A 13,173-nucleotide genomic window follows, 5' to 3' on the forward strand; every position below is an offset into this window, starting at 1 on the left:
TGCTACGGCCACTCTGGAAGACGGCTTGGCAGTTTCTTACCAAATTATACATACTCTCATTATATGATCTAGTTTACCCAAAGAAGTTAAAAACTTCTGTCCACACACAAACCTACACACAGATGCTTACAACAGGCTTATTCATAATTGCCGAAACTTGGAAGCAACCAAGATGTCCTTCAGTAGCTTAATGGATAGATAAACCGTGGTGCGTCCAGACAACGGAACATTACTCAGGGATTTAACATTAGCTATCAGGCCATGAAAAGGCACGGACGAACCCTACAAGCCTATCACTAAGGGAAGGCAGGCAACCTGAGAAGGCTGCATCCTGTCGGATTCCAAGCGAATGATATGCTGGAAAAGGCAGGACTGTGGAGACAGTAAAAAGACCAGCGGTAGGCAGGGGGGTGGAGTCGGGGAGGAGGAGCTCTGTAAAGCTGCGAGAACGCTGTGTGATGCTGCGATGGTGGGTGTATGTCAGAGGCACTTGTCACGGTGCCACACGACAGTGCCCACCTCACCTGTGACGACACAGCACCGAGTTAGTTCAGAGGTGGCAGAGACATCACCACATCCAAGGTGTCACCTCCCAAGCCTCAGCACGACACGGCTGGCATTGCCCTGGTATATGCTGTCAACGTATCATTCTGCACAACAGAGCCTGGACGGCAAGCCTGGAACTACGGACGACCTCTCCTACCCTGGGTGTCTTCGGTCATACTCTACAGCCATGCTCATCAAGCCAAGACTTCTCCTGAAATATATCAGAGACAACAGACAAAGCTCTCCATTACACAGACTCACAGACTGAGTCAAATCATACCCCTAGGGGCGTCTGGTGGCTCAGGGAGTGAAGCATCTGCCTTCAGCTCAGGTCATGATCCCAGGGTCCTGGGATCGAACCCTGCATCGAACTCCCCACTCAGTGAGGAGCCTGTTTCTCTCTCTCCCTCTGCCTGCCGCTCCCCCTACTTGTGCTCGCTCTCTCTCTCAAATACATAAATAAAAATCTAAAAAAAAAAAAAAATCATACCCCTAAAACAAAACAACCACAACCCACTGGTACAAGATATTAGACTGCTAACAACAACACAAGTAACACCTCAGTTACCAAGCCTGTATTTAGTATCACAGCCCATAATTTCATCAATGTTAAAAGAAATTCCTAAAAACTCAAAGTACAGGAACAATCTAAAAAGCCCAACTTCATCCCCTGGTAATAAAACCTACTTTGTCTTTTCAACAAGACTCAGTGCCACTGACAGCCTAATGGTGTTTGAGCACAGCCTTTGGATTATTTTTTCTTTTGTGTTTACTTTCTCCATTTCTGGGGGACACCCTTTTGAGAAAGTTATGAAGAAAATATACACTAAGAGGGAAACATTTTTAAAATGTGTTTCTTTAAAAACTCAACTCAACTCCAATTACCGACTGGCCTCTGGGAAGAGGAGATCTATACCGAGATGCCCACCGGGTGTAAAGGACGTTGTCATCTGAGCGGTTAAGATTTGCCAGCTGCTCTCTCTAGACCATGGAGCACGTGGCCAAAGTTCATTTAATCATAAACTGCAGGTGCATAATATTTGAAGATCCTCTTTGCAAACACTGACTGATGATCTCAGACGACAAACACTCAAGCAGGTTTTAGTAGATGTTAGGTTCAAAGAAATATAACAGGATTTTGCAGTATAGTAACCCCCCCTTATCCACAAAGACACGTTCCAACACCCCCAGTGGATGCCTGAAACTGTGGATAGTAGTCCTGAGCCCTATGTATACTATGTTTCTCCTATACATACACACCTACATACTTGCGATAAAGGTAAATTTATAAATTAGACACAGTAAGAGATTAATAATTACTAATAAACAAACCAATGTAACAATATGCTATAATAAAAGTGATGTGAATGTGGCCTCTCCCCCAAAATATCTTATTACACTGCACTCCCCCTTCTTCTTGTGAGGCTGTGAGATGATAAAATGCCCACACGATGAGACGAAGTGAGGTCACTGACACAGGCATTGTGACGTAGCGTTAGGCTACTACTGACCCTCCGCCAATTGGCCAGAACAAGGATCATCTGTTTCCAGACAGCATTTTGACTGCTGGTGACTGAAACTACAGAAAGCAAAACTGAAGACGTGTGGGGCAGCGGGGGAGGGGGGGGCTACGTACTGCAAGCCAGTTAATTTTCAGAAGAAACTTCAGGTGGATTGCAGAGATTATGCCCAAGAGAGATTTTCACTCAGTGTAAAAGACAGACAAAATAACCCCGAAAAGAATATTGGGCTCTGGGCTGTCACTACCCCTGGAACACTGGGCAAGTTCCAGGATGTAACCCTCCATAGCCTTGGTTTCCTCCCCTAGGAAGGAGGGTGTTGGGCTCCCAGAAAATTTTATTTCTGAAAGTCTGCAATTCCATGAAGGTCAATCACAAATGTTTGGACAAGATCATCAATAGTCCAAGCTATATACACCGTCTTAAACTTCCTAGTAGCCACACTAAAAAAAAAAAAAAAAAAAAGTAAAAAGCCACAGAAAATAATGGGAATAATATATTTTATTTAACCCGACCTATCCAAAATATCATTTCAATATATAATAAACAGAAAACATTACTAATGAGATGGCCGAGATTCTTTTTCCATAGTAAGTCTTCAGACTCCAGTGTGCTTTCTACACTTTCAGCACCGCTCAGTCCGACTCACACCTCAAGTGCTCAGTAGCCACTTGTGGCTAGCGGCCCCAGCTGGGACCACTCAGATCTAGAAAGTCACCTTCGACTTCGATAGTGTCCGACTCTCTGAGTATTGCCAACACCCTGAAAAGCATCTGGGCTCTCAAAGGACAAACAGTGGACAGGCAAAGATGGACACATTTCTCTACCTGCCTGGTTCCATCTCTACACCTTGTCGATCCCAACTCAGCTGTGCTTCCCACAGTCATTCCCTCGTTGCGTCTCTGGTGCTGCCCTGGCCCAGGCCCTCATTATTTCTCACCCGGAATACTGTCACAGCCCCTAACCGTGCACCGCATTTGTGACCTTTACTGATGCCTTGTGTTTACACGCAGCCCGATTTACTTTTACCTGAGGCCCCCTCCGTCTCTGGCCCACACTGGTGCCTTGCCTTCCAGAACACTGGCCCACCCCCGAACATCTGAAAATCAGACCGTGGGAGAGTTAAATAGAGTTGAATAGATGCATTTCCAAGCATCAGGAAGGGTCAACACGAACATGAACGAAGAGCAGATCCAGAGAGCAGCTTTCTAATATTCTCGCCAGCACCAATGCACAGCGTCGGTAACGTGGGGAAGGGACTGGGGGGGGGGGGGCACAACAGAAACACTGCACACTATCTCACACCCTTAGCAGTTTGGTCCTTTCAACTCAGCTGCTGAGCAAGGCTCCCGAGATGCCAGAGGACAAAAGGTCACTTCATTTGTTTGCTACATAAACAGGAACTACCTCTTTGGGGGTCCAAAGATAAAAATTCTGTAGATGTGAAACCAAAGTTCTGTTTCCTCGGTGCATTAGAATAAAGAAAACAGAAAGAAAATGGAAAAGAGCCTTAAATAAGGATAATCGTTATGTGGCTAAAAATAGTTCATAAGCGGCTTGAGCCCATGGAGCACGAAGCTGAGCAGCTTAGCAGCCACGGTTTTCTCCCCCTGAATGTGAATGAGCTTCTCTGCAGTTTGACGGCATCATTTAAGGCCAGGGAAGAAAGCAACGCTCCCTGAACTTAGGATCTGGGATGAGATTCCGAATGTCCGAGTAGAGAGGTCCTTCCTCCATGTGGTATTTGCTACCCTCGTTCCCCGTAGGACAAGCCTCGGTGAGGTACTTAAAATATTGACAGTAATCCTGGAGCCTCAGTGCTGACTATAGCCGACACAGTATCTCCAGAGACAGAAGACGGAGAAGCAGCCCCCAGACACTTCACCGAAATGTGTGAAATGTGACATTTGCTTATTATTTGGCACAAGATTGCAAAGGACTGGAAAACGTACTTGCAAATGTAAAACCTCTAAATCAAAGTTAATCAGAACTAGATCACTTTTTAGGGTGAAATGTGATGCTATGTCAGATTCCGGTTCTTACAGACAGTGAGCAGTGGAAGATGAGCTGTCAAAGCAAAAGACACACGAAAACAGCACATGCACACACACACAGACACACACACCAGCCACAGGAGTATGCTGACACAGTGAGCCCTCCCCAGTCACTGCTGATGAAGGAACCATATTATTCGTGCGCTCTTATGAATACGTCTTTGCAGGGAGACGCAGGTATCCGTGTGTGACTGTGTCCGCATGGGCTGTCAGGGTATTTTGCGTGAGCAACTAACCATCCCGCTTCTCTTGCTCTATCCTGGCAAGGGCTCTCTCTCAGCTCTTGTTCCTGTGTTCGTCCTTAATGATGGGGAAAAACTCCCAGGGCATGGATATGAGATCACTTCTATTTTAGTCTTTCTTAATGGTTGTTAACACTTGCCCTGAGCGCTTTTCCTGGCCTAAATGGATGTAAATAATATCTCGTATTCAGTGTTGTATTGATCGGGGGTTATATTTAGTAAATGTAAAGATCCAAGGAAGAAAGGCAGAAACTCATCTTTAAAGGTGTTCTATACACATCCTCCCATAACCGTTTGAAAACGCTTTTAGAGAATAATTTTAATTTAACCCCTTGGTCTAGCCAGCACCTCTGTCAAAGAAGGGTTTACGATAAAACGTCCACTGCAAAAGGAAAATCAATTATTAAGCAACCAAAGCCATCACCTGAGGCGCTTACTGGCCACCTGTAGGGTAAAAAAATGGCCTTGAAGGCAGGACAAGCAAACCGAAGGTGAGAGCGTCCAGAGACGCTGGAGGATGAATTCCTATCTACCATCCCGAGCGCCTGGTGGGTGATCACAGACACCTGGGTAATGACACACAAAGAATGCTTAAAATCCTCCAATAATGACTCCTAGTTAGGCCTCCATCGTGAGATTTAAAGCGGGAAATAACGACAGGGGAAATTTTTGCCAGTCCTGCCGGCTTGCAGGGTAAGCATCTGGGTGCAGGAGTTTACCTTGAACGATGATGGGCAGCGTGAGAAAGATCTGACATTGTCAATATGAGCTTGATTACATCACAAAGTTCTCTTAATGTATCAAATAATTAATGCACACACCTTTATACACATTACTTACTAATCACAACTACCCTGTGAGGTACAAAACTTATTTTCATCCACGTCCGTAATAGAAATAAAGGGAGCTTTCCAATGTCATACCAAATTGAATCCAATTCTCTCCAGTCCAAAGCTGGGTGTGTTTTAACCCTGATGTATACTGTCATAAAGAAACTTCCAAACATAATCTATACCATTAGACCAAGTTCAAAAATTAATCCATAACAGAGCTCAGTCAGAGCTTTATTTATTGAGTACCCACAAGATAGATGGTACAGAAAACAGAAGCAGGGGGAATTAGGCCTAGCTCTTTATGTATTTCCATTTGAGGAACCGAAGACAAAAACAGAATGTGATCCTTTCAACTTGGGTGTGATACTGAACCAGGCGTGCTGGAGGGGGCGGAAAGCACCCTGGGCTCCACGATTAGCTGGTCCTGCTGGAAACTAACCAGCAAGCAAGGAATGTCTCTGAATTGTTTTTTCTCCTCTGTGAAACTGGAGGATGAAGCCATTTCTGAGATGTCATCCAGCCCTTTGTGCTAACAAACAACGTTTGTGTTTCTGAGTTGCTGTCTAGGTATTTTACAGTATGACATGCCGGGCTCTGGGCATGTCGAGATGGACTTGAGTTTAGGAGTGCACCATCAGTTCCCACTTTGCTTGTCCCAAGGCGCCCTTTAAAATAACCACTTAGAGTTAAGGTCAAGAAAAGCAAGTGCCCTCCACCCCAACCACCTTGCAAGTCATAGGTGCTTGTACCCTGTTCTCTGTGTCCTGTTCACTCATGACCTGGGATAGAGGGCTGCCCCTCCCCCAGCTCACTGCACCCCAACCCTGTTTCTGGGATTTGGAAGTAATACGTCTTGTGACCACTTCCCTGTTTAAGTGTACTGAAACTGCATCTTCAGTCGAAATGACCCTGAGGGTTTCGCTTTCCCAAAGCCCTCGCTGGGGTGCTGAAGGAACTGCCAGCCAACCTCAGGCAAGCGGCTTGTGCCTCCCCACTCAGCAGATCGTGATCTGCATATTCTGAATTCAATACACCGCTCTGGCTTCCAACACACCCTCACGTTCGAATATTAGAGCTCTTTGTACTTTCAACTGCCCTCATTTTCCTACTTATCCCCTTGAACCTTGAGGCAGGTTGTTATGGGAAAACTAAGTCCATGTAGGAAAGCATTTTAAACAAAACACAAAGAAAAACACCTTTGCTGACCAGGAGAGGACAGAAGAGATAGATGGGTCCAACGTGGGATTTGGAAGAGGACACACTAGGGACAGTTTCTGGAAGATGTGTACTCCTCCAGGTTCTGTATTTGGTCTTTGTGCTTACTGCCCACCAGCTCTTCATTGCTAATCTTGTGTCATTTAAGCCAAATCCCAAAATTTAATAAAATAGGGAGGATGTTTCTTCCCTAGATATTGCTGACAACATAGTCTATGAGAAACAACTCCCCTTCCTTTCATCCTCCCTGCTCACCTCCACCCCCCGCACACCCATACACACATACCCACTTCACTATTCATCTGTGTGCACTGTCCAGGAGCATCACCATCTGTGAGTGTCACTGTCCATGAGTGTCACAGCGAGTCAGGATAAGAGAGTTGAGAGCACTGACCCCAGTGGGTCGTAACCAGCCACGAGACCACAAGCTCCCTGAGAGCATGCCTGCTCTGCTCGCCGCTCCATCTCCAGCCCCAGGGGCAGTGCCTGGAACACGGCACGCACTCAACATAGATTTGTTAAAATCGACAACTCCAGTTCCACTCTGTCTCCCTTACTGGACAGAAAGGCTCAATCTTGAGCCAACTGTAAGCTCCATATAGGCAGGGGGACCGCCCCTTATTAGTCTTTGCATTCCCACCGCCTGGGAAACTGTCGGAGATACACTAACACAAAATATATATTTGGAGAAAGGTGGACTTTGCAAAAGTACCACTGAATATCCAGATTAAAGGAGGAGTCAAAGATATCTCATTAGCAAAAAATAATAATCCCAGAATTATTTTCCTAAATAGTAGGCAGCTGAGCACATAATCTTGATCTTTGATCCTTTCACTATGATTTTTTTAAAAAATGAGATAATTCGAAGGGAGCGCACCAAGGTCTGAGTTCACCCCTGCCCCAGACCCTACCAAGATACATCAAGCAGGAGCTGATGCGCCAAGCACGAAGATTCTCAAACACAGAGGTTCTGCCGTGTTACAGAAACAGGTGGTAAACAACATAGTTGCCCTGAGGGAACAGCCTATCAATGAAATTATAATACTATCACTCAAATGTCTTGAATTGAGAGTACAGTACCATTCCTGAAATCTGATGACTATTTTCTTTTGATAAAAATTACTATGGTTTACCTTTTTTTTTCCATTAACCTTTTTATTTTGAGATTTTAGATCCACATGCAGTTGTAAGAAAAAGAGAGATTCTATGTACCCTGTACCCAGCTTCGTCCCGTGGAAACATCTTGAAAACTATAGCACAGTATCACAACCAGGATACCGATGTCGGATACGTCAGGACGTAGAACTATTTCTAGCACCACCAGGATCCCTCATGTCCCCCTTTTATCTTTCCCATCCCCACACCTTCCTTCACTCTGGCAACCACTAATCTAGTCTCCATTCCTATAATCTTGCCATTTCATGGATGTTGTATAAATAGGATAAAATGACGTGTAGCCTTTGGGATTGGACTTGGACTTTTTTTACTCAGCTCAACTCCCTGGAGACCCATCCAAGTTGTTGTGTGTGCCAGCAGTTGGTTCCTTGTCATTTCTGAGTAGTATTTCACATGTGGATATACCACAGCTTGTGTATTCTTTCAGCTGTCGAAGGACGTCCATGTTTTGGCTATTATGAATAGAGCTGCTATGGATATTCACGTATAAGTATTTGTGTAAAGATATGTTTCCATTTCTCTGAAAGCAAAGCTCAAGACTACTATATCAAATGACAGCTGCATGTTCAGCTTTATAAGAAACTACCCTACCCAAAATATACGAAGAGTTTATACAATTCAACACGAAAAGAAGTCCAATTAAAAATGGGCAGAAGACATGAATAGACGTTTTTCCAAAGAAGACATCCAGATGGCCAACAGATACATGAGAAGATGCTCAGCATCGCTCATCACAGAGAAATGCAAATCAAAACCATGATGAGATGTCCCCTCACACCTGTCAGAATGGCTCAACTAGAAAAGATAAGAACTAACGAGCGTTAGTGAGGATGTGGGGGAAAGGGAGCCCCAGTGCACTGCTGGTGGGAATAGACTGGTGCAGCCACTGTGGAAAAAAAGTACGGACATTCCTCAAAAAACTAAAAATAGAAATATTATACAATCCAGTCATTTCACTACTGGGTATTTACCCAAAGAAAACAAAAACACGAATTCAAAAAGATATGAGCACCCCTAGGTTCACCGCAGCATCATTCGCAACAGTCGAGACACGGAAGCAACCTAATTGTCCGTTGATAATCGTGCACTGATCATTGAAATGGATAAAGAAGCTGTGGTCTATGTAGACAGTGAAATATACTCAGCCATAAAATGAAGGGAATCTTGCCATTAGCTACGACATTGATCGACCTAGAGGGTATTATGCTCAGTGAAAGCAGTCAAAGCCAAATACCATATTATGTTATCTATATGTGGAATCTAAAAAAACAAAACAAAAACAGCAGAAACAGATCCATAAATCCAGAGAACAAACTGGTGGTTGCCAGAGGGGAGGGGAGTGGGAGATGGACAAAATGCATGCGACACAGGCTACCAGCTGTGGAATGAATAAGACGCGGGGACGAAAGGTACAGCACAGGGAATAGAGTGCGTAGCACTGAATGCTGACAGCTGGTAGCCACACTTGCGGTGAGCACAGCATAACATATAGAAACGTCCAATCACTATGTTGTACACCTGAAACTAATGTACCACTATGTGCCAACATTACTTCAATTAAAAAAAAAGAGAAAGAAAGAAAGAAACCTCCAAATCTTCCCGAGTGGCTATGCCATTTTACATTCCCAGCAACCACGCAGGCAGGATCCAGTTTCCTGCATCCTTGCAAGCGTTTGCTGATGTCACTAGTTTTTATTACAGCCATTCTGATGCATGCGCCGCGATTCACTTTTAATGAACACAAAGACGCAGAGAGGAAAGGGAGAGACCTGACAACCACCCAGGTATCTTTAAGTATTTTGCTGGTCCCGTATGATTATCTTAATATGCGCAATAAATCTGCCTCTGCCGTAAATGAAGAACTGGGTAGGAAGAGCAGAGTGCTTCCTTAGAGTAATACAGACCAGCTACCATCTCCAGCGGCAAGTATCACCCTGCGCATGAAATGCTGGAAGCATTACCTTTAATGTTCTAAGAGCAAAGCAAAAATGGCACTTCTGGTCAAACTTTCTATTGGCAGTACTAGCAAATATCATTAAATAAGAAAAATATTATGAGGTATAACAATGATAAAGGAAGAAATGAAATTATTACTTGCAGATAATGAAGATGTCTACACACAAAAAATTAAGAGAATCCTAAACTTTTTGAAAATTTATGACAGTTCACAAGGTTGTTGATACACAACATAATTCAATAGCTTTCCTAGACATCAGCAACAATCCAACTAAAAATGCAATTTTTGAATAACCCCATTTATTCTAGTAATAGAAGTATCTAGCAACAAATCTTTGAAAATTCTTAGAAATCTATGGAGAAAATTATACCACTTTAACAAAAGACCTAAAAGAAGACACATAGAAATGGTGAGAAATACCACATTTATGATTAAAACAACATTTTTTTAAATGTCTACTCTCTCCAGACTACTCTGTAAATGTAATGCAGATTTAACCAAAATTCTAAAAGGATGTTGTTTCATTTCATTTTAAAACAGGTTCTTTTAAAAATACACGTGGAGGAGTAAAGGACCAAAAGGAGTGAAGACACTTTACAGAATGGGTGACAAAGGTACCCAAAGCTTTGAGCGCTGGCTGTGCTGATGGCAATGTCCCACTCGTGGCGGCACACCCCTGTCAAGTGGAAAGAAGTGGTTTCAGAGCTTAGGACACTCCTAGGCCAACCCTCCAGCACCGACCAGCCCTCCCCTTGCCGCACCCCCAGCCCCAGCACTTCTGTCTGCCCTGGTCCTCATCCAAACTCAGCCTATCAGGCCCTTTACCCTTGTTCACCGGAGTGTCTGGAGTGTCTGGAGCCCACACTATACAGGCCCCCCCTTCTTCCTCACACCATATGCAAATTCTTCACAGGGACTCCACCTCTTAGAACCTTCCTGTCTTCTGAAACTTGCAGCCTTTCATTAGCAAATACCCTATCTCCCCCACCTCTGGACTTCATGCCTTCACTGTTCTGCTTTGATGATCCTGTTCTTCATTGTTGATCTCAGATCACTGTCCCTCCTTTCTCTCTAAAAACCCCTTACTTTGACACTCACGCCATCAACTGTATGATTGTTAACACTAGTCTTAAAACAACCTCTCTGGAACTCACATCTTCCCCTCCAGCTACCATTCAATTTGCTCTCTCCCCTTTGCTACAAAATTCACCCAAAAGCGTTTTCTGGACTTGCTGTTTCCAATATCCTCTTAGGTCTCTCTCTCTGAAGCTATTCTATAGACGTTCTTGCCCACTCTTTACACAAAAACAGCTCTCTGCAAGGTCATCTGTGCCTTTCATGATAGACTCTTCTCGGGGCTTGCGTTTCCTGAGCTCCCAGCAGCACTGGGCATGGCTGAGCACCACTGCCTTCTGAACAGTGGGCTCACTGAGCTTCAGAGCTCTGCTCTGGGCTTTTCCTCGGACCTCGTTGGCCATCCTCTCAGCCCCTTGGCTGTTGCCTTAACCTCCCTGACCTTGAAATGTCCATGTACCCAGGCCTCTGTCCAAGGACCTTTCTCTTCTGGGCCACGTCTATACACACTGCTTACATAACTGGCAGGTCCCACTGCAAAATGAAAATACAGGCCCCTCATTCAAAAAGTATTAAGGCTTCTAAGACAGCAACAGCACAGCATTAGAGCAATCGCAGGACTCGTCCAAGAGCTGGGCTCTGAGCAACTGCTCTGCCACACAGCCACAGAGCTGGTCCTGCCCAGGACCCTTGAATTTACATCTCTGGTCCAGAGGACTCCGCTGAACTCCCGGTCCATAAATGTAAACATCTCCACTCTGCTCTCTCGCAGGCCCTTCAAAACCAAATTCCTGACCGCCCCCCCTCCACCAATGAGAACCCTATTCTTTCTGCAGTTTTCCCCATCTCAGTGAGTGGTTTGTTCAACTTTCTTTTTCCTCCTAGCCACCCTTTGATTCTCCTTTTACTGAAACCTCACATCCAAATATGAACAAATGCTGTTTGGCTCTACCTTCAAACATATGGAGGACATGCCCACTCTCCCCCCTTCCACCCTAGCACTGTCACAGGTACCATCTGGCACCTGGATTACCGCTGTCCCCTCCCAGCTGGTCTCCCTGCTTCCGCCTGCACTCCCCGCAGTCTAGCCTCAGCCCTCACCCCGCCATCCTTTCACACTGGCATTCTCCTCAGGTGGATCTGAAGGTGCCCTGAGTTACTCAGAAACACTGGTTGAAATGACCTGATGTCTCTTCCCATGCCACATGACTCAACGACAAATATAGGAGAGTCATTTATTTCCATATGCCTATTTTCTCAAAAGAACAACAAAAACCTCACAGAGTACAAGTGCCCCATCCCCAAATTGCAAACCCTGTCCCCTCCTCTCATCCAAGATCAACCTACAAACTTGCAGGCAGTCCTGAAATGGTAAGAAAGCTAATCATTCCTGAAGTTCCCTTTCCATTTTTCATTATCTAAGGGTCTGGTTAACGCATCGTGGATCACAATCACATAACATCCAGCTTAACATGATTCGGGTTTCTAAGTATGTTCTGTAAGGAACAAGACGCAAGTGTCTAGACTCGAGGTGCGGCGGGGCTGTGTCTGAAGCACCGGGGTGTTCGGCTTTAGAGGTGTGGCGTCCCTCCGCACGGGCGCTTCAGTGCAGTGTGGGGTGTGCGGTGGCCGCGCCGGGTGGTCGGAGCGACTGTGTCGCCGCCGTGTGAGCGCGAGCCCCGCGGGCCCAGGTAGCGACAGACGTTCGTGTGACCCTTTGGCTCCCTAGGGCTCTGCCGCAAACACCGCGCAGGGCGAGGGCAGACGCCAGATGGTGTCTCAGCCCCCCGAGTCGGGGACCCGGCACCCCCGCGTAGGGGCGGCCGGGCATGCGCACCGCGGCTCGCACGCACACGCACACACACCGAGCGCGCGCACACGCATCCCGGCCCCGCGGGCGCACTGGGGTCTCCAACGCCCCCGCCCCCTGCCGGCGGCACAGGTGTTGGGCCGCCCCGCCCCCCAAGTGCCGGCGGCTCGGAGCCGCCGGGACCCGCGGCCACGGACAGGCCCCCGCGGAGGGAGGCGGGCGGAGGGCGGGGCGGTGGCTCCCCTCCGCGCGCCCCCGCCCCGCCGACCCTCCCCGCCGCGCGCCCCTCCCCTCTCACCAACGGACGAGCGGATCCGCGACCTTCGGGGCAGGGACATCTTAAGAGCTCTGTCCAGGCCAGAGGCGTTCGGCATCGCGCCCTAGTCGGGGGCTAGGCGGCCCCCGGGCGAGCGGCGGAGACTGCGCGCGGGCCTGGGCGCAGGGGCGGCGGCCCGAGGGCCATGGGTGGGCGCGCTCCTGGACCGGACTGCGGGGCCGCCGGGAGCGCCGGCGCCTGTGTCGCGGCCGCCGCCCGAGGAGGCTGCGCCGTCCGTGCCGCAGCCGCCGGCCAATGCGGCAGCGCCCGCGAACGCCACCGCAGCGGGCCCCGCTGGCCCGGCGGCGGGGGAGGGGTCCGGCCCTCCGGCAGGGAGCCGGGCGGGAGGAGGAGCGGGCCGCGGCCGCGGCTGGGAAAAGTCTGGAACCTTAAGCGGGACGCGGGGCTTTTTAGGTGGCGGAGGAGGCGG

General features: G+C 47.3%; 1 protein-coding gene across 2 annotated transcripts in view; it reads right to left on the reverse strand.

Annotated features, from left to right (window-relative positions):
* The window catches only part of ATP8A2 (ATPase phospholipid transporting 8A2), a 564,765-nt gene extending 551,825 nt beyond the window's left edge, over positions 1-12,940 (reverse strand). The window contains exon 1 of one of the 2 annotated variants that reach the window (XM_045797080.2): positions 12,726-12,938. In XM_045797080.2, the coding sequence (XP_045653036.1) occupies positions 12,726-12,801 (76 nt within the window). In that variant the 5' untranslated portion in view covers positions 12,802-12,938. Of the gene's footprint in view, positions 1-12,725 lie in introns of both variants that reach the window. The other variant, XM_045797081.2, reaches the window with a different exon arrangement.
* Between the last annotated feature and the right edge of the window lie 233 nt (positions 12,941-13,173).

This window comes from Ursus americanus, chromosome 10 (genome assembly GCF_024610735.1).
Source record: "Ursus americanus isolate L20-20 chromosome 10, mUrsAme1.1.p, whole genome shotgun sequence".
NCBI classification, from domain to species: domain Eukaryota; kingdom Metazoa; phylum Chordata; class Mammalia; order Carnivora; family Ursidae; genus Ursus; species Ursus americanus.